The sequence below is a fragment of the Penicillium macrosclerotiorum genome (genome assembly GCF_028827735.1).
Source record: "Penicillium macrosclerotiorum strain IBT 26536 chromosome Unknown utg000006l_segment0_segment0, whole genome shotgun sequence".
Lineage (NCBI taxonomy): Eukaryota > Fungi > Ascomycota > Eurotiomycetes > Eurotiales > Aspergillaceae > Penicillium > Penicillium macrosclerotiorum.
Window position 1 is genome coordinate 3,987,160 of NW_026643085.1, and position 19,928 is coordinate 4,007,087.

The following is a 19,928-nucleotide window of genomic DNA, read 5'->3' on the forward strand; positions in this document are numbered from 1 at the left end:
AGAAAAGGACCGTGACATAACAAAACAAGTCAACTTCGATTTAGATTGATTCATACACAAGTTCTGACAAAATGCGAACATCGATTGCGATTTCGTAATGGTGTTAATCCTACAATTAGTTTGCTCTTGGAAATAGGTCGATAACAGCATGCTGACATTGGGAACCCAAGTTCTAGACCAGTAAGCGCGTAACAATTAAATTTGCGTAACAGTGACAATGCGTGGCACCAAAGGCTATCACAGTTGATAGCTCATTACTCGTTTATGTTTCGTGTTGGGTTCCGGAGAGTCTCGGACTTGGTGCATCAACGAGCTACCTAATTGGGGTCCTGCTCGGCCGAGGTGGTCGGCCGAGCCACGAGATAAGTAACCGGGGAAAGCTGGCTATTGGTGTAAAGTGAAGGGAAGCAAGCAGCGCATAATACTTTATTAACGGTCTCCTTCACCTTAGAATTTGCTACGAAATCAACAAAACAAATCACCTGTGTGCGGTCAATATGGCTCAAACTCGATACGTGGAACGTCCTATTCCTCAAATTTCTTTGGCCGACTTCGAGACTCGTATCGAGGCAATCACGGCAGAGTTGATAGATGCAGCCGAAAACGTTGGGTTTTTCACGATTGTTGACCATGGGATCTCTAAAGAAGATATCGAAGCTATGTTCATGACATCAAAAAGCTTCTTCGACCTGCCCGACAACAGCAAAGCGACAGTACCATGGAATGCTAATAACGTTGGCTGGGAGAAAAACTCACAAATTCGCCCGTCGACGGGAAAACCAGACAGCAAAGAGTCCTACCAGCTTCAATTCGGTGACAATATGAAGGGGCTTTGGGTCACAGACAATCGATTGCCAGGGTTCCAAGCTATTTCTCTGGACTTCATGCACGGTGTGCAAAAAGTATCTGAAGACTTGATGAGATGCTTCGCTCGGGGGTTAGGCTTTGCTGAAGATTTCTTCATCAAATGTCACGATGTTTCACGACCCGACTCCCAAACCACCATGCGATTACTTCATTACTTCGCACTACCAGAGGAAGCCGATGGCCAGGTGTATCATCGCGCAGGGGCACATGCGGATTGGGACTTTTTGACTCTACTTTTCCAGAAAGAAGGGCAAAGCGGGCTCGAGATCTGCCCCGGTCGCGAATCGGTCACTGAATTTGGCATTGGGGATGATTGGACCAAGCTGGAGGCAAAAACGGGAGAAATTGTTTGCAACATCGGAGACTTACTCATGTCATGGTCGGATGATCGGTTTAAGTCGACATTTCACCGTGTCAAGGCGCCGTGTGAGTCAGGGGATTATTTTGGGGACCGGTATAGCATTGCATATTTCAACCAGCCCTGCAAGGATGCATTGATCCAAGGACCACTGAAGAAGTATCCAATGGTGACCGGTGCCCAGTTTACCGAGAATGCGATGAAAAGGAATTTTGCCGCATTGCAGGAGAAGTTAAAGACGGTCGCGGCGGGATAATTTGGAAGGATTTTGATTCGCATAAGGGCCATCTGGGCACTATTCGGTTGGGCTTGCTTCATTAGGAAGCGGTTTGTTGAGTCGAGGATGTGAAGACTCCAGACGCAGAGAGACGAAGCGAAATGTTTCTTTGTGGACCTGAAACCCTTGTCAAGTGGGATATAGTGATGAAATGAATATGATACTCTTATAAGTTTCCAAAATCCCACCAGGTGGAAAACCCTTCAATATTACCCAAAGTTGATTCCGACTCGGGATAGCCAAGATTATCCATATCAACAAATTGAGACGGGTCGGTCCATAGCCAGGGGGTATTGGCCATGAGACTGTCGGCGGGTGCCACGAGTTTGTCTCCCATTGTAGTGCTTGTTGGTGATGGGGGCGCGGAGTTCATACGGGGTAGATTCGGTGGCATATGAGCAGCCGATCCTCCGTCAGCGGTGTTGACAGTGATCTCTGGAGACATTGCAACAATAATCTCCAGAGTAGATGTTGGATTTTCCACGTCATCTGGGAATACCGCGGGGGTAAGTGAAGAGTGTAGTAGGCCAGCACTCGGTGTTTCATGAATGGCTGGTGTACAGTTGACCTGTAAAATATCCCACATTAGAGGAATGCTGAGATGAATCTTAGACGGCTCCCAGTCAAAATCCACTTTCTCGGAGCCGGACGCAATTCGTGTCATCTTATCAAGCGTTTGGTCCTAGTTCCATCAGCCCTAGAACCTATTTTCTGTCAGTGAGACAACTTACCAGAGCTTCACAAGCTGGAGAAAATGGCACGAAGCTTTTCAGGAACCGTCTGCATTTTGCGAAGTCCGTTTTTGATTTGAACTTTAACCGTGGGTCGGTAGCACAGCAATAATAGAGGTGTACGGTCGCAGCAATGGCAGCGGCGTGCCCAAAGAAAGGGTCAATCAATCTTAACTTTTTGTCCGTTACCATGTCAATCATTCGAACAATCCAAGTCGCATGCAAAAGAACCAATTCAGATGACCTTCTCCAGAACGTGTTGGGAATCGTCAAGTTATGGTTATACTGAGAGGCCAAGATGTAGAGAAAGGGGTGGTTAAGAACAGTCAGAATTGAATGATAGGTAAACTGTAACTTGAGCCAAGGAGCCCAGTAATCACGGTTGACTCTTAGCTCATCACCTCTGCGCTCATAAAATTTGACAGAGTCATATCGATGACAGAGGGAAAGTTTATTTTCAAGTTCTGTGAGGTCAGAGAGCACCATCGCATACATCGAGTCGTGCCTCCAGGGCTCCTTCAATCGGCTCTGAGCGCAGTCAAAAACGTACGTTCTTACTTTACTCCACACCCATCCAAAATGAAGTGCCAAATTCCAGATTCCAAGATCTTCTGAATTGGAACACCCTATCTCATCACTGGGTAGGGGTGGGGGCCTTGGTTCAAGTCTTTGATCGTCGCCTGTTGAAATATAGAAAGACCGCAAAACTTCAGCAGGAACACTTAGAATGCCATTAATTTGACCATATGATTGTTCAAGTGACTGCAAACTCCAGAAAAGCCTCTTTTTTCGCTCAGCAGAAGGGCATTCGATGCCGTACGTGGAATCGAGGTCAAGCATTGCGGAACGACAAAGTTGAAGGGCGAGCCCCAGGTGAAATCGCCCTAGGTGCCCGTTTCCATCTGGATGTTTCAGTTTCCGTCGTCATTAAGATGATAATAAGGAATGGTTACCTAGAAAAGAGGAGAAAGAAAGCAAGCAAAGACTTTCGATAGTTTCAAGTTCCACGGTGCCATTTGCAATGCGAAGCATAACCAAGGTTCGAGCGCTGTCGCCATAATGTTGCAACTCATCTCGTTCTTGCGAGAAGCGCGATGTCAGGGTCAGAATGCTGCAAACAAGTTCTTCTGAAATGTAGCTTGTCTCCTTGACTTCTTCGCGATCAAAACACCAGATTGGCTGACGGTGGCAGTATTGAAAATAAAGATCAATTGCCTGAGAAATTCTGGACGATGGGCTGATTTTTGAGTCTTCAAAGCCCATGCCCAGAAGAAAGGGATCATTTAGAGCGGAACCAAGATCTCCAGATGAGGGACATGAGGGTGCCGAGTATGTTGTATCTGGGAGGTCATTATTCAAACCATGATGTTGCTCCTGTGGCACAGATCTGCAGACTGAGTTAGTTGAGCCGAGGAGGTCCAATGTCGGAAACTGTTTCTTCCTTACCTGCTACCATTTAGAATAAGATTTACTTTCTCCTCAAGGTATGCAAGACGATCAGCCTGTTTAATAAGTGAGTACTAAATTACTGCATTATTGGACAATTTTGAGTAAATTTTCCATACCGACGGGCCACCTCGAGAGCCTCTTGGCACCGTTGTGTACAGACATGGCTGGCCTAGACGAACACAGCTCGAGCACGAGGGCTTCTCCGCAGGGCACCGGGTTTTCTTTCTCCTGTGAAGCGTTAGAATAATGGAAGAGAATAAAAGCGAAATAGAGTGCGAAGAAAACACTTGCCGACAGTTGAGACAAGCTTCGTGAGAACGCAATCGTCCACGATTGCTTTCTCGTGGCATTATATGGCAACCAATGATAAAGGTAGGACACTAGTATGGTAAAAATCAAGGTGCTTATTTTCTTATATGGATCGGAAACGGTAGACTGAAAATATGGTTGACGCAATGAATAGTGATATCAAGTCCATAACCAGCAAGAGCAAAAGAGATGATAGGTGACGAGGAGGGGGGGGGGCCTGGAGGCAAGAGGGGTTCGGGGGATGACGATGATAAGAGCGGGGAAGCAGGGCCTGTTAGCGACCGGCAAACAAGTAGCAACGATAAATGGCAGGTGGCTGGGGACGAACCGCCCATTCTAGTCTGTGCAAGGGCCCTGTTTTATCTTCCAAATCCGCTTCGACCATGTGTCCTCCAGCAGAAACAGGCCCAGAGCGTCCAACAGTCGGGGTTGTTCCGTGGGTCAGCGCTAGGTTTGCAATGTAACTCAAATTTTGCTGAAAAAGGTAAAAGTATCCTGCGACCAACACCAAAAATCTCCACGGAGTGATCCTGGCTGTCGATCTATACAAGAGGTCCTTTTATCGCCCAATAAGTGACCGACAATTCGAGCCTTCAAAAAGAAAACCCTGGCCGCGAATTGGCTGAGGTTATTGATAAGAATAAGGTTGTTACTAGAAGTCTGGCAGATCGCCCGCCAGATTGGGATGGGATTATCTCGGGCAGAAAGTTTTATCTGAAATAAAAAGCAAGCCCAATGGGAGTAGAGGGCCTTTTTATCAAGTGGGCAAACTAAACTCCGCTGGACAAATAGTCAGCCAGATACTCGCTCCATTGGACAAGGTTCACTCTGCTATCGATAGAGGAACAAGCGTGATTCCGAGGGAACAGAAACACGGGTTCCGTATAACTCGATCCAAGCTCAAGAACTTTCTAGATCTATGGGAATACATGAAATTCGTGGCTAGCAGAGCCGGACTAATTTATTTATTCCAAGTGAAATAAATGATTCTAGCGTCAATTTGTCATGGTCTCATTGAGGTAAAATTAAATAGAATGGGATCGATAGGCTAAGATGCAGGCAGGAGAACGTGGAAGTCGTTAATATGCGAGAGCCTGATTTCCGCTTTGGCAAGCCATTCCACCACAGCAGCCGCCAGACTGGGTCGAACAGTCGGTAGTTGTCTGATTCTGGGCTGATAACTTGGCACAGAAATCAACATCCTCCTTGCTGGTTTGAGCTTCGGTCGGCAGAGTCTGGCGTGAAGGCCAGATCTCGTGCCCCACTTCCGCTTCCCGCTTGTAGTGATCCAGGACGAGATCTCTCACTGCATTCTGAACTTGTATAGTCCCTTTGTCCATGTGAGAGCCTGACTCACCATCAGCAAAAGCCCCGGAGCTGAGGCTTCTCTGAGTATTGGCGCAGAGGTCTTTGTCCTCCGACATGATGCGTTTCAACTCTTGATGGGTCATCTCAAAATCCTCATCGCTAGAATTGATGTTTCGATAAATTTCGTACCGCATCTCGCAGTTGGTGGATGAGGTCGGCATGAACCGTTTAATACAAAATAAGTTTGGAGAGATGACCATGGAAGCATTAGGAAAGTAATAGGTGCTTGCGATCTGCAGGCCTCGAGCAACCTGGTCCGATGTGGTGTGGGAGTTGTTAATGAATCCGTCATCATTCATATCGCCCGTATGGCTGCAAGCCAATATCTTCCAGTTGTACGCGATATTCACATCCAATGTATGATCAAAACTAAAATTTTCAATGTTGAATTCTTTGAACGACGACTGCAGGTCAACCCCCCTCAAGTCATTTTCCCAGGAAATTTCCGGACTTTCACCGCCGTCTAAGTTTACCCAGATGAAGCCGTTGTTGTCGATGTGAACATGAATGGGGAAAAGACCGTTCTTGCTCTTGTCAAATCCTTCCAGGTCTTGATATCCTGGTGCCTTGGCGAGTTTGCCAGTCAAACCGTAGGACCAGCCGTGATATTTGCAGGAGAAGATCCTGGAGGTACCGCCTTCATCGGTGACGACAGGAAAGGCGCGGTGTCGACAAACATTGTGAAAAGCATTGATACCGCCCTCCTTATCGCGAACTAGGATGAAACTAAATCCAGCAGAGTTGTATCGCAGCCAGTCGCCCGTTTTGGCGAATCTTAGCTTGTGTGTGGTTAGAAGCCATTTTCGAGAGAAAATAGCTCGTCGCTCAAGCTCGAAAATCTCAGGTGATGAGTACCATGAATCCGGGAGAGCTCCCAGTGGAGCACTTCCATTCATGGAGAGGTCGTGTTTCAAGGTTACCGACATGTCAAGATGTGTGAGGATGGGCAGTTTTGTGCTGTTCTTATCGAGATGGCGAACTCAGGTTTCGAGGTTTCGAGGTTTCGAAGATTGATCGCTGACTCGAACTTGAGAGACCGACTGATATATATTGACTGTTCGCCATGGTTGTCTCCCACAATTGCTATCATGACGATGTAACGAATGGTCAAGGTCGATCCGAGGCAGTTGAGTTGCCGACCGATCACTGGATCGGGACCGAGTCTTAGTTAGGTAAGCGCTAGCGGCTTAGGATTCAATTCCAGCGCTGCTGCGGCCGCGAAACGAGGGCTCCGCGGGCCCAGCACACACGGCGCACGGTTTTGACGCCCGGCCTCCCTCCACGCCACATCGGTTTGGTCGGCTCACTGGACCGTTCATACCTGGACCTTGAAGACCGTGCACGATAAGCGACCCAGTCAAACAAACACAGGTGGCCAACGATCCCTTGTCTCGATATTGAGGAATTGTTTCGTTCTATAGTTATTCCTTGTCAGATAAGACAATGTAGATCAAAAGTTAACCAAGGTTCGATCGTGATGGCTAGTATGATGACTCTAAATAGATCACCTACCCTTCTTTTTGTTCATATTTTGAGTTCAGCTGTTGCTATAGGTTGAATATTTTAAAAAAGAACGGAATTCTCATAAAATCCAGAATAACGATGTGCTACTGATTGCGTGAACTACACCTCTTGGGACAATAATATTTCTAAGAGGGTGGGAAATTCCGAGGGTGATGTCGGGTACTCATTTTCCTGGGCCATGATACATAGTGTAGCTTGTAAATCAGATTCATAAAGCGCTAAAGTTGTGGGAGCTTAAAATTCATCTAAGGTTCGAAGGCCTTTTAGAACCTTTATTTTGGACACCTATCTCTCTCCTGGCGTTCGGTCGCGAACTTTGAGGGTAGTACCGAGGAACAGATTTGCCTTCATGCTGCGGCATATCCGCAAGAATTTACCCTCCGGAGGATACTAGTACTTTGAAGATAATCCAACAAAGATGAACAGGTAATTTGCATCATCATGCTGGTTGAATACTAAGTAAGTCGGCATATAAAGGCTTTCTTGAGTTACAATATAAAGATCTAAAATTTCCCGTTAGGTTCGTGCGAAAGACTGCCACCTACACGTAGAGAATATAAAAAAAAATCAAATGATACTTTTTTCTAAATGAACAAAATTAATTCAATAAATGGTCAATTTATAGCCTATTTTTTGGAATAATTAACAAGAAGCGGATATTGTATACTGCCAATATCGTCATTCTGTTAGTCTACCGGTGTCTGCCATCGAGATGGGCGCCCGCGTCTGTTTTATTCTATTTCAATTTGAAAGTATATCGGAATAGGGCAGAGCATCCGTAGATAGACAACTCCACCAACAGGAAAAGACCAACCTACAAGAAACCTATTTTGGAGTGGCTGGTCCTCGTGACTTTCAAATGCAGGGCACTGGGTCACGCGTCCCCGCCCCTCCCCAGGATCCCGATCACATGAGCAGCCCCTTGCCCCTTGTTTGCTTCGCAGACGTTATTTCTATAATTCGGTACCATATTTTTCTGTCAATTTATTTAATGAATTAATGCCTACCCAATCGTAGCACCGGCTCTTGTATTAGTATCCGAATCTGATTTCGGAGCCCAACAGGAAGCCGGTATCAACTTGACATGATATAAACAAGGTACATAAATATGAAGAAAGAAGTGGTTAGGGAAGAGGGTGGGACAGAAAGCAAAGCAAAACGGAGAGGTCTCTTCATTTTTCGAATGAAAATCACCTATGGGCTCCTCCTATATAGAGCACGGGCGAGGAGAACCGATTACCGGAGATGACGCGTGGCTGCCGATGCAGCGACGCGAGGTATAAGAGAAGGTATAGTTCAAGGAGGATCGTATGACCGGATGGGGAACCCCGTTTCATTTTGCATGCACAAGGGTGGGACATCCTTAATTGATGATATTCTTATCCACAAATTATTGTCTGGGAGCTTATCTGGCTTGTGAACGATGCCTGCTCAATTAGACATCGCCAAAGCCCACGGTTGGGCCCAGGGACCGGGCCCACGGCCCAACCCGCATGGGCTTTGGGCCCGACCCCCGGGCCCGAGCCCAACCCAAAGCCCACTATGGGCCCGGGCTCCGGGCCCACGAAAGCCCACAAAAGCCCATTTTTGCATAAAATCAAGGTCTTGGCGTTCATAAAATAGCTTATTCATCAGAATTAAATACTGTTTTTTACATCTGTTCTAGTTATACCTTCACGAATACTATTAGAACCTGCTAGGGCCTAGGTAAATTTAGGAAATTGTTTTGAAATCTGATTTAGAATCGCTCCTTCTCTATTAATTACCAAGATGGAGATCTATATTCTATAATTTTGAGTGTTACTTGTTAGTAAGTAGGTAAGTTGAATCGAATGTAGTAGAGATATATATAATATATATCTCTACATTACCCTATAATCCTTAGTAGTACTTGGTATCTAAGCTCTCTTTCTAATATAACTTGATGATTATATTGATCTTTAGCCTAGTTTTCTGACCGCGGTCAGAATTCAAGGGTTAATGATAGAGATAAACATATAAGTGATTTATAATTACTAATATTTTGACCGTGGTCAGAAAGTTAGTGTACTACGACTATAGGGGTAGGGATAGACCCTAGTATAAACATCTAATCTACACCTCCTTTTTGACCATGGTCAGAAAAGTGCGCTGCTACGAGTAGGGATAGGAATAGAAAGTGTTATCTACGTAGTTAAGGCCTTAGACTAAGACTATAAGCTCGTAGTCGAAGCTTTTTCAAGGCTACTCTAGCTGAATAGGCCGGGAATGGGCTAGGAATGGGCTGGGAATAGGCTTTTGTGGGCTTTCGTGGGCTTTATGCGGGCTTTCGTGGGCTTTATGCGGGCTTTCGTAGGCTTTCTGCGGGTTTTCGTAGGCTTTCGTGGGCTTTATGCGGGCTTTCGTGGGCTTTCTGCGGGTTTTCGTAGGCTTTCGTAGGCTTTATGCGGGCTTTCGTAGGCTTTCTGCGGGTTTTCGTGGGCTTTCGTGGGCTTTCTGCGGGTTTTCGTGGGCTTTCTACGGGTTTTCGTGGGCTTTCGTAGGCTACCCCTCCTAGTTACCTAAGTATTAACTAATTACATAGTATTAATCAAGCTGAGTAAGTCTTATCTTATGATCTATCAATTTTCAAATAGTTATTCTCTTATATGTCTATAGACAACTAGTATGCTAATAGTACTAGGTATCCACTACTTCCTTATTCCTTATTTCCCCTTACCTTCTCTCTACCCTTGAGTTATGTCTTAGAGCTAGAACTCTGAGGCTTTCTCCTCTGTCTATAAGAGTGATATTGATAATATTGCTTACTTACCTCCTGATCATCCATAGTTATTTATCCCTGATTCCTCTGATTCGCAGCAACTACTCGATTCTTTTGATACCGACTTTCTTCGACCTACTCCTCCTCCTACAATACCTTCGTCTATTACCCTTGTTAGTCCTGGTCGCAAGAAACTATTTGCTCTTTATAATATTAAGATGCATACTAAGTGGGTAAATTGGTAGCTCGAGACTGGCTATAGGAAGTCAAGTAAGATACGATAGGACTTAGTGCACCTGTTAGATACCTGGAATCAATTTTATCAGGTAGCTTCTACCTCTGATGGTACGCTAAAGGTTATATATAAACGGTATGGCTAGATTCTTGAGCATCCCTATTCTCTAAAGGCAGGGGGAATATCTCGGTATAGAACCTCTATAATGCTTCGGCATATCAAAAGTGTTAGCTGTTTAAAGTCGTCAAGGAATAGTATACAGAAGGCTAGCCTAACAAAGTTTCTATATTCTAAAGTACGTGATTCTTTCCTAGTCTTAACTATATCTAACTCTTTCCTAGGGGCCAATAATAGCGAACAAGAAGACCTTTACCTAAGAGGGTTAGGAACAACAGCTTCTTACCTTTCTTACTTTAGGCCACCTTCCCTTTCGGCTTATTGAATATCTAGAGTTCTATAGCCTAATTCAGCTAGCCCAGTCTGCCCTAGCAATACCAGATATTCCTTCCGCGAAGACTATACGCCGTCGGCTACAAAGCTCTGTCTAGCAGCGACAGCAAGATATCCTCCGACAGCTTCCTAATAATACAAAGCTTTCAATTGCACTTGACTGCTAGACCTCCCTATTTTCTCAGGCATTTATAGCTATAACCGGTTACTTTATTACCGAGGATTGGTAGTATTGTGAGGTCCTCCTTGGATTCGAACTACTTTATAGAAAGCACTCTGGTGTTAACCTAAGCACGGTTCTCTTAGATATCCTATGCAAGTATCAAATCCAGAACCGAGTACTTGCAATTACGACTGATAATGCATCAAATAACGAGACTATGATCGCTGAACTCTAAAAGTCTCTCCTAGAGGATACGACAGTTATTAGAGCGCTATGTCTTGCTTATATTATCCAACTAAGTTTGAATGATCTACTTGGCTATATAAAAGCGATCCTAACTAATGATATAACCGATAGTGAGTGGACAGAGCAGAGATCTTAGTCTGCCCGGGCAAATATAAAGAAGAGAGATATTAGGACTACTCTAGATAAGGTAAGATATCTTTATCCTATATATACTTAGTATCTTCCTAATACCTAATCTAGGTTCGTAACCTTGCTATCTTTATTAACGCAAGCCCTTAGCGTCGTGAGGCCTTCTTCAACCTCTAGCTAGATACTTCAAAACTTGTCCCTATCCAGGATGTTAGAACTCGTTGGAACTCTACATACCTAATACTTCGACGCGCAAGAAGACTTTAGTTAATCTTTATACCCTTCTGCACTGAATAGGATCGGAGTGATCTTCAACTAGATAATGAAGAGTAGCGCTAGATTGACTATCTTCTTTGGATTACCTAACCTTTCTATGAGTTTACTACTAAGCTTTCAAAGACTAAGGATATAACTTCGCACTATATCTTTAGGATCTATAATCTTCTCTTTGAGCATCTTGAGCAGTCGATCTCTTAGTTAGTAAGGAAGAAGGTAATATAGAAGAAAACTATGCTTGAAGCACTATATGCTAGTAGGGAAAAGCTAGACTTATACTACTCTATAACAGATAATATTCGTAGCGATCTCTATGTAGTATATACTATGCTAGCGCTAGGAAATAAGTTCAAGTTCTTCTAAACGAAGGATTAGGATAATAAGTAGCGTACACGATACCGACAAAGCTTCAAGAGCTTCCTAAGACTATATCAAGACTATCTAATAGCTCAACAATATTCCTTGCCTACCTCTTAGGGATCTCTTAGAACAAGCTTACGTCTTGATCTCTTACTTAATAAGCGAAAGCCTTAGTCAACTGAACTAAAGGATGAAGTTATAGAATATCTTGACTCTGGTATATTATGAATCCTCCGCTATAGATAGAGTACTAACAGCTTTTATAGACCTTCTAGACTCCTTACTACTTGACTTCTAGAAAGCTCACTAGCAAAAATACCTAGCGATTGCTGCTCTTGCAAGAGATATACTTTTAGTCCCTGCAATAGGTGCTAGTGTTAAACGACTATTTAATACCGCCCGAGATATCTGCTATTATCGTCGAGGAAGATTAAGTACAGCAACAATCTAAGAGCTTATAATGTTCCTCTATATATCGAAATTCGATATAGATACAGAACAGGGATCGCTTCTATCCGATTTATTCTCTTAGGATAAAATCGAAGCAATAAAAGAGGAAAGGGAAGAGATAATAGACTAGATTGAACCTAATCCGATTAGTGATAAGGAGGGTAGTATAGAAGAAGAAGAGAGAGAGAGAGAGACGAGTGATCTTACTAAAGAACATGAGGATAAAGTTCTTCCTCTGCCAGTCTCTACAGAAGGAAGCACTCAAATACGTCAGTCCGTTCGATCACGAAAGCGCGCTCGACAGGAGGATGATTAATGGGCATATTATTAGTGCTTTCTATAACTAATACACCTCTTTTCTGACCGTGGTCAGAAAAATCTCCTAGTGTACAAGGGCTCTTTCTATAACTAAATACACCTCTTTTCTGACCGTGGTCAGAATTTAGTTATCTTATATCCTTCTAGTGTATAAGGGCCCTTCATATAACTAAATACGCCCGTTTTCTGACCGCTGTCAGAATTTAGCTATATTATATCTCCTAATCCCTAAGGGCTTTCCTTTCCTATCACTAAATACACCTTTTAGTAAGCCTACTATATAGACACCTTTAAATTCAGGCCTTTTTTAGAGAGTAAAGTAACGGAAATACGTAAAAATACAAGCGAAATCTGCATATTTTATGCAGTCACGAGACACTACTATATTTGCTTTTTCTAGAGCCCACAGAAAGCCCACAGGCCCACTATAGGCCTAAAGGCTGAGCCCACAGCCCACCGTGGGCCCAAGGACCGGGCCCAAAGCCCAACCCATTCGTGGGTTGGGTTGGGTTGGGCTCGGGCCCGTGTGGGCTTTGGCGATGTCTATGCTCAATAAGATTGTAACTTGATAGCTTACCCTGTTGGGGGGGGGAGGCCCTGGAATTTGTTTGCCATGCCATTTTACGCTATGTGTACTCCAAACATAGTAATTGTCTTTGTGAAGTGGGATCTTTCACTACCATGCTCTGTCCTTCTTGTGTGATTTGGAGATTCTTTGATCTCGACCTATTCCAGGACGGCAGATCATGAGCAACCCCGCACACCCTAATCTCGGGTTTTCTCCGGTAGGCGGAGTCTTCCCCATCACTCGATCTGGTTCGCCGGCTTGTTCTTTTCTGCCGAACTTTCCCGTCTTCTCTGGTCTGCGTCATTTCCGTGCATTGACATTACCGCTTCAGCCTAGCATCACTCCAGTGAGTTCTGGTGGAAGTATAATGAGTACTTCTCATGATAATTACACAATTCACAAGGTTTCTCTAAAACGTACTCGTCAAGCATGCGGGCCTTGCCGGTGAGTAGCGGATTTAAGTTAGAGCAAGCATATACGAGAAAGTCCTCGGATGCTAAGGAAATGATAACTTCATAGGCGCAAGAAGGCCCGTTGTCCCGGAGAGAAGCCAATATGCTCGCTCTGCCAAAGGCTCGGGCAGCATTGTACATACGGGCACCAGGCGACCGCCAACCGGGCCCCAAACTCGCGGCCATCTGCCAATGACGAGGACCACTACAATGGTGGAGAAGTATGCTTGCTGGCACTGAAACTTCCTTTCCCACCCCTATTGCAAGATTGAACCTGACAATTGTTGTGTAGCCCACCCTCCCTAATGAATATTCTTTGCGACGTGTTGGAAATATTGAACAGAAACTCGACGAAATTTCGAATCTGCTGCGGTACGTTTTCAAACAATGGGCAGAATAGGAATATGAGTGATTAACCGGGCAGATATTTTCCAATATAGCGAGCGCTTACCTCCAGCCGATGTCGTTTCTGCGCCTTTAAGATCCCGCAATGGTCAGACCCAGGATATACCTGATGTCTCGACTTCACTCGGCGAAGTTCAGTCGGAGAACTCAGATATTTTTTCATGGTATGTCCACCAATGGATCACCCCATAACATATATGGAACTAAGACACCACATGGCATCATTTAGCGATGAATTACCGCCTCATTTCATCAAATCCGAAGTCGACGTTTACTTAACTAAATTTCATGACCAACCGTATTGCGTGTTTGTGGAGGAATGGCTTCGGGAAAACGCCGAGTTCCTTCCTTCAGAGATTGCTTTTCCACTGGTCGGACTTACACGCCGTCTCACAGTGAATTCTCCCGGAATTGCTGGCCGCGATATACCTACTGGCAAGTATTGCACTGAAAGAGCACGAGGCATATTATCTTCGCAATACCAAGATGGAAAGACTGGTTTATCCTTTCTTCAAGGTACCTTTCTTGTGGCTCATTTGGACTTTGCTGATGGCAATGCACACCGGGCGTGTGCATCTGTTGCACTTGGTCTCCGAGTTATCCAATCATTTGGAATGAACCAGGGCAAGAATCTTTCGGCCCTAAATCAAACGGACGCAGAGGCGAGAAGGCGAATCACTTGGGCCTTTTTCATGCTTGACCGTACATACAACGCAGCAAGAAACTATTCCCTATGTCTATCCGACAAACATTTCACCCTCCTTTTCCCTTCTCCTGCTGATGCGCTATTGACACCGGGCTCCTTACACGAAAAGTCGACGAAAATAGGCTTCAAGGTTGACCAAGGAATCATGGCCTGTCTGCTACGGTTGTATTCTTTATGGGGGAAAGCAACAGAGTGGGTATTTGAACCATCAATCACATGCTCTCTTCCTCCCTGGCAAAGTGGATCGGCCCTTTCCATCCTCGAGTCGGAGTGGATGCAATTTGAAACTCAGTTTGCAGACACTCACCGCTACATGAATGTTGACTTCAAAAGGCGTGCTCGAGAAGAGCCCTGTTCTCGACCATACTTGTCAACCTGGATGTGTGTGCAGTTCCTCTTCCACTCAGTCCAATGTTTGCTTCATCACCCATTTGTCACTATGATTAAGCTTCGACACATGAAAGGAAACCTCTCTGCTACATTTTTGCAGAAATCCTTCGAAACCTCCTTGCTACACTCGCGATGGATTGCAAGATTTATCAAAGAAATGGCCGAAGTGGACTTGCAACTCTGCGACCCGTTTCTAGGATACCTTGCTGCAATTGCTGCCACCATTCAACTTGAGCACACTGGAAATAAAAATCCGCAAATAGCGTTACTGGTCAACAACGAATATCGAGTTCTTGTAGACTTTATAACCGGCCTGTCTTCTCATTGGAATAACATGGGCGTATTGGTAAGTCTCCATCAAAAAGCAATGGCGATGCATACTCTAATAATTACCAGGTCCATCGAGTTAATGAGTTGGCTTCTCGACATCAAAATTATGGATCACTATTCTACAATCAAGATGGATTTTCGGGGGCTCTATCTAAGATGCCAACTCCGTCAAATATGCCAAGGATGTCAACGCAAGACGAGGCCCTCATGTGGGATATACTAGATTTCGCCTCGTCGTCTAGTCCACTTGAGGCGAGCGAGGTACCAGATGCAGTGCCAACCAGGAAGAAAAGAAGGGTATCCGAAAGGACTGCCTCGAAAGACAGTACCCCGCCAAACAACGAAGGCCACACTTTCAAACACCATGAAGTCCTGATAGAATCAAGAAAGGCGAACGGCCCTCCATCTCCACACGCAAATATTGGCCAAAGGGAGACGCCTTTATTAAACGATGAATCAATTACTGAGTGGGATTTTTCAGGGAGAGATGTTAATAACGTTCCGGGATCAGTAGTGCCTGATATTCCTGATTGGATGATTTTTGGAGATTTCATGTCAGAGCATCTCTGAGGAGCTGGAAACGAAAAGCGACAGGGTATTAAATGCCGACTTTGCATTGTTGGAATTTATAAATATTTGATGGACTATTGGGGCATCACTTTGGTTCTCATAAAAGGGACTCTCTGCCCCCCATTTCATAACAAGTGTCATGCTAATATGCGCGACTCCTCGTGAGCTTGATCTACTCAAATGAATGCACAGAGAAATGCATTTTTCAGCATTTCATCAAATTTTACTTTGTCTCGCTGAGAGTACCAAAGAGGAATCGAAGGCACTGCGTTCATGAGCCGAGAGCTCTCGCCTGTCTGGCCCCCCACGGCTGCCGTCACCACCGAAAACCTCCCTTGGAAGCGTTCACGGAACTGAACGGGGAATTTCCACTTGTTGAGCAAGTTCTGTGGGAGTGTGCGTTCGAAGCTTCCAACAATATATTTGCCAATGACAGGCAAGAACTTAAATGCACTATTCAATAATGTGAGTTCGGATGCCTTCATGCAAAAGGAAATTCTAGGAGACTTACTGTCCACTGCCTCCTGTGGCAATGAAAAGGTTCCTGTGTTCCGGATGATAGTCCAGAATAAAGTCACCAGTAGGAGTATCATTATACCAGCAGATTCCAGTTCGGTCGAAACCCCGGGAGGAAAGCTCTGGAAACAGGTCTTCAAGGCCGGATTGCATTCGCTCCAGTCCTTCCAATGGGACAAAATTGGCACGTGCAGAAACCGCGTCAATGGGAGGCGAGGAGACATTGTTCGCGTTTCCATCCTGTCTTGTATAGCCAAAACCATGGACTGCAACCTTCAAATATCCCGTGCCATCATGAGGCGGAAAGCAAAAGAAGCCGGTAGAAAAGTTGAAGTAAATTGGCATGTTCTTCAGCCGAAGGGCTTCCTCTGGGGTGAGACGCAAGTAGCCAACAAGCTGACCAGCTGCGAGCATTGAGTTCCATGTCGGAATTAGACCAGCAGTCCAAGCACCAGTAGCTACTATGAACTGGTCGCCCTCGACCTTGTCCCCATTACTTGTACAGACTCGTCTGATAGAACCGTCGGGATTTGATTCAAACTTGGTTACCTGGCCGTTGGGCCCAGTAAGAAAAGATACTCCGGCGTGAATACAGCGAGACGCAAGGCGACTAATGGCTTTTCCTGCGTCGGCCCAACCAGCGGATGTGTTGTAGAACCCGTCAAAACCGGTAGCTGCAAGCTGCCCAGTCAGTTCTGGGAACCGTTGCTTTGCCTCCTGGACGCTCTTTACGGCATGCCAAGGTTGTCCCATCTTGGTCAAAACATGTTTAGTCTTTTCACTATATTCCTGAGCTCTGGGTTGCACAAGTTGTGTGGAGGTGCCATCCTGGCAAACCCATAGGCATGGAGTCGGGTAGAATGCGTCGTTGTAATCGGTAGTTTTCCATAAATCATATGCCTCTTTTGCAATATCAGCGTAGAGAGGATCGCCGTAGTCAAATCTGATAATGCGTGAAATATCGTTGCTGGAACCATCCGGAACGGGTGGCATAGAACGGTCGAGCACTGTGACTGAGCTATAGCCTTCTTCTTTCAATCGCAAGGCCGTGCTAAGTCCGAAGACTCCAGCTCCGATAATAATAATTCGTTGACTTTTTTCCATTGAGAAAATATGGGTCGACTGAAAAACCAGAATTCTTAAAGGAAATGGGAAGTTGCTCAAGTCAAAAAGAGGCAGTCAGCTTTCAGTATTTGAGCTACGGATGACCCTCTCCAACGGTCCGTCTTCCGGCTTGAGATGGAGGACCAAGTGGGTCAGGCTGCGCAGGTCGCCACGCACGGTCCGTACACGGCCCATCTTGGACTTCTTTGTAGTCATTTTCGAGAAGTTAAACTGAATCATAAAATTGATGATAGCGATTACGGTATTAAAGTAGAGAGACCATAATGTACTAACTAGGCAATACGGGTCGGCTTTCATGTCCATGAACAAGGTCGCCTTTCGTCTTGCCATCGTATGGAAGAACCGAGTTCAACACAACACCGACCACAGCAGCAATTATGAAAGGAGTCTCGACCATCAGATTGATCCCCTGTTCAAAACCCTGGAGCCGAACATTTGACCCACTGTAGGCCAATATCTGGCTGAACCAGTTCGGAGAAACAATATCCATGAAGCCAATTCCCAGTGCCGCGGTGAGAATGAATCTATTTCGCCTGGTAAATTCCACCATGCTGAGAACCTTGACACCTGCTACTACGATCGTGCTATACAAGAACACCTGCATTCCTCCCAATACTGAAGGAGGCATTGAGCCAAATACCGCTCCGAACTTTCCAAAGATTCCCATGAGAATTAAGAAGGCGGCTGCACACCAACCTGCTCTTCGGCTCTACATCATTCACCAATTAGCAAGGAAGAAAGCTCCAAGTAGTTATAAAAATGACATACCGCACATCCTGTCAAGGAAATGACTCCATTGTTGCCAGCCTGGCTGACCATGGGCAATGCTGTTCCCAGGGCGCTGACCAAGCTACCAATTCCATCGCAAAGAATACCACCTTGTACCCGACTGTTGAATTCTATACCATCGATATCGACCCCCGAAATTTCAGCAGTCGCCAAAATGTCAGGCATGCAACTGACAGCCTCGCATATGAACAGGATCAGAAGCGGAAGAGCTAGTGCGCCGTCAACCGAGAGCTTGAAGGTCTCGACCCAGAGGAAGGTTGCGACAGGAGCCGCATCGATATTCTCGCGAGACCAATACCCTGCTGCGCCCGAAATTGTACACCCCACTGCCAATCCGAACACGACGGATGCTGATCGCATAAGTGGCGAGCCAAATAGTTCCACACAGACAATTGTCACAAAGACGCTGAACCCAAGACCAATGAGCTTGGGATCTCCCCTAGAGATAACAAATTAGTACATCAGTCGATGTATAATCATGTCGATGTTTAAAAGCCTCACCAAGGCAACGGTTTAGGGGCAGCAGTATTGGGGCACAGCGCATAATACCCAGAGCCGCCATCGCAATTTGAGCTACCACCCCAATTTTCCATGCCGCTAGAGATCAGATACACCCCCACAAGCAGAAGAAGAGTGCCAGTGACCACCTTCGGGAAAATTCGGTTAAGAATTTTGGGTGGGACAAAGGAAAGCAATATCTGAATCCAAACAGTACAAAGAATGGTGCCAAGCATGGCGCCCCATGCATCAGGGCATGGTAATTTGGAACCATCAGATGCGATCGGACAAGTGCCATTTGCATAGCGCATATCGGCATAGCTGAAGGCAATCGCCAGGATATCAAAAGTTGGTGCTACGACTGACAAGAGGCCTGTGCCGATATAGAAAGGAGTCTTCGCCAAATGAACCCGTGTAACTTGAAGGGCCGTGGCGATCCCCGTGGTAATGAACGCCGCGGACACGAGATATTGGCTTTGGTCTGAGTTCAGATAAAATGCACCACTTGCAATTGCCAAGGGAGGTGAGACAACAGATCCAATCATTGTTAAGGCATGCTGCAATCCCAGGATAATCGTCAACAAGATCGGGACCTCATCGTTCAGGCCATAGAACGGAGCTTCATAATCTTTGTAGCGCAGGTTCATGGGCCATATATTCGGGGTTACCAGATAGAGATAGTCCTGGTATCAAAACAGGTCAGACTACCACCGATCTACATCGGATGTCTCACTTGACGTACATAATTGCCAACCCATCCATCTCGAGTAGTGAAGTAACGGCGAAGGTATTGCCATCGGGTTTCGGCGACAGGCGCGACTTGCATTACCTGTGAAGCCTCGTCGTCAGAATCAAAAGAAGAGCAAACCGGACGATCGGACGGTTCTTTCTCCCGTGATCCCCGCGTTATGCCCATGATTGTCAGCGGCGATCAGCAAAACTTGGAATTGCGTGGCTGTTGTCTTTTCTGTCTTGCAGGCATCTCCAGTGGAAATCCCCCTTCAACGGGGCGAGGATCATGTCCGATATATAACATTGTCCTCGGAATTGACAAGACTAGCGAGACACGATAGCCATATCTCCTGCGTCATAGTTATCTTGCCCCTGATTGTATCGTACCGGCACGTTATCGGGCTTTGTGGGGAATGATAAGCATCCCCGATGTACCCCGAATTGCTTGGCGTCGGCCGAGATTCTGGGGATCCTCAGGGAGCCCTTGACACTTGGTAGCTACTAGAGCTGCTAAAGACTCTCGAGTTTAAAGAGAGACAGCATTTCCTGGCTCCTCGGCTTCATATTTCATCTCCTGCATCGCTATGTCTAATTCTT

General features: G+C 45.6%; 5 protein-coding genes across 5 annotated transcripts; 2 read left to right on the top strand and 3 right to left on the bottom strand.

Annotated features, from left to right (window-relative positions):
- Positions 1-497: 497 nt before the first annotated feature.
- On the top strand, positions 498-1,481 carry N7462_006721 (uncharacterized protein; the record flags this gene model as incomplete). The annotated part of the gene is made up of 1 exon (XM_057078439.1): positions 498-1,481. The coding sequence occupies one exon, from the start codon at positions 498-500 to the stop codon at positions 1,479-1,481; it is 984 nt and encodes a 327-aa protein (XP_056934019.1).
- A 187-nt stretch (positions 1,482-1,668) lies between these two features.
- On the bottom strand, positions 1,669-3,844 carry N7462_006722 (fungal specific transcription factor domain-containing protein; the record flags this gene model as incomplete). Its single annotated transcript, XM_057078440.1, has 4 exons — positions 1,669-2,184; positions 2,234-3,135; positions 3,187-3,679; positions 3,803-3,844. The coding sequence occupies 4 exons, from the start codon at positions 3,842-3,844 to the stop codon at positions 1,669-1,671; spliced, it is 1,953 nt and encodes a 650-aa protein (XP_056934020.1).
- A 1,226-nt stretch (positions 3,845-5,070) lies between these two features.
- N7462_006723 (aromatic ring-hydroxylating oxygenase subunit alpha) lies at positions 5,071-6,285 on the bottom strand (the record flags this gene model as incomplete). Its single annotated transcript, XM_057078441.1, has 1 exon — positions 5,071-6,285. One exon carries the CDS (start codon positions 6,283-6,285, stop codon positions 5,071-5,073), a length of 1,215 nt encoding a protein of 404 aa, XP_056934021.1.
- A 6,900-nt stretch (positions 6,286-13,185) lies between these two features.
- Positions 13,186-15,671, top strand: N7462_006724 (Zn(II)2Cys6 transcription factor; the record flags this gene model as incomplete). The annotated part of the gene is made up of 6 exons (XM_057078442.1): positions 13,186-13,262; positions 13,338-13,491; positions 13,563-13,642; positions 13,711-13,839; positions 13,905-15,117; positions 15,168-15,671. The coding sequence occupies 6 exons, from the start codon at positions 13,186-13,188 to the stop codon at positions 15,669-15,671; spliced, it is 2,157 nt and encodes a 718-aa protein (XP_056934022.1).
- A 176-nt stretch (positions 15,672-15,847) lies between these two features.
- N7462_006725 (uncharacterized protein) lies at positions 15,848-19,515 on the bottom strand (the record flags this gene model as incomplete). The annotated part of the gene is made up of 7 exons (XM_057078443.1): positions 15,848-16,124; positions 16,183-17,325; positions 17,407-17,522; positions 17,596-18,021; positions 18,081-18,540; positions 18,603-19,282; positions 19,342-19,515. The coding sequence occupies 7 exons, from the start codon at positions 19,513-19,515 to the stop codon at positions 15,848-15,850; spliced, it is 3,276 nt and encodes a 1,091-aa protein (XP_056934023.1).
- Between the last annotated feature and the right edge of the window lie 413 nt (positions 19,516-19,928).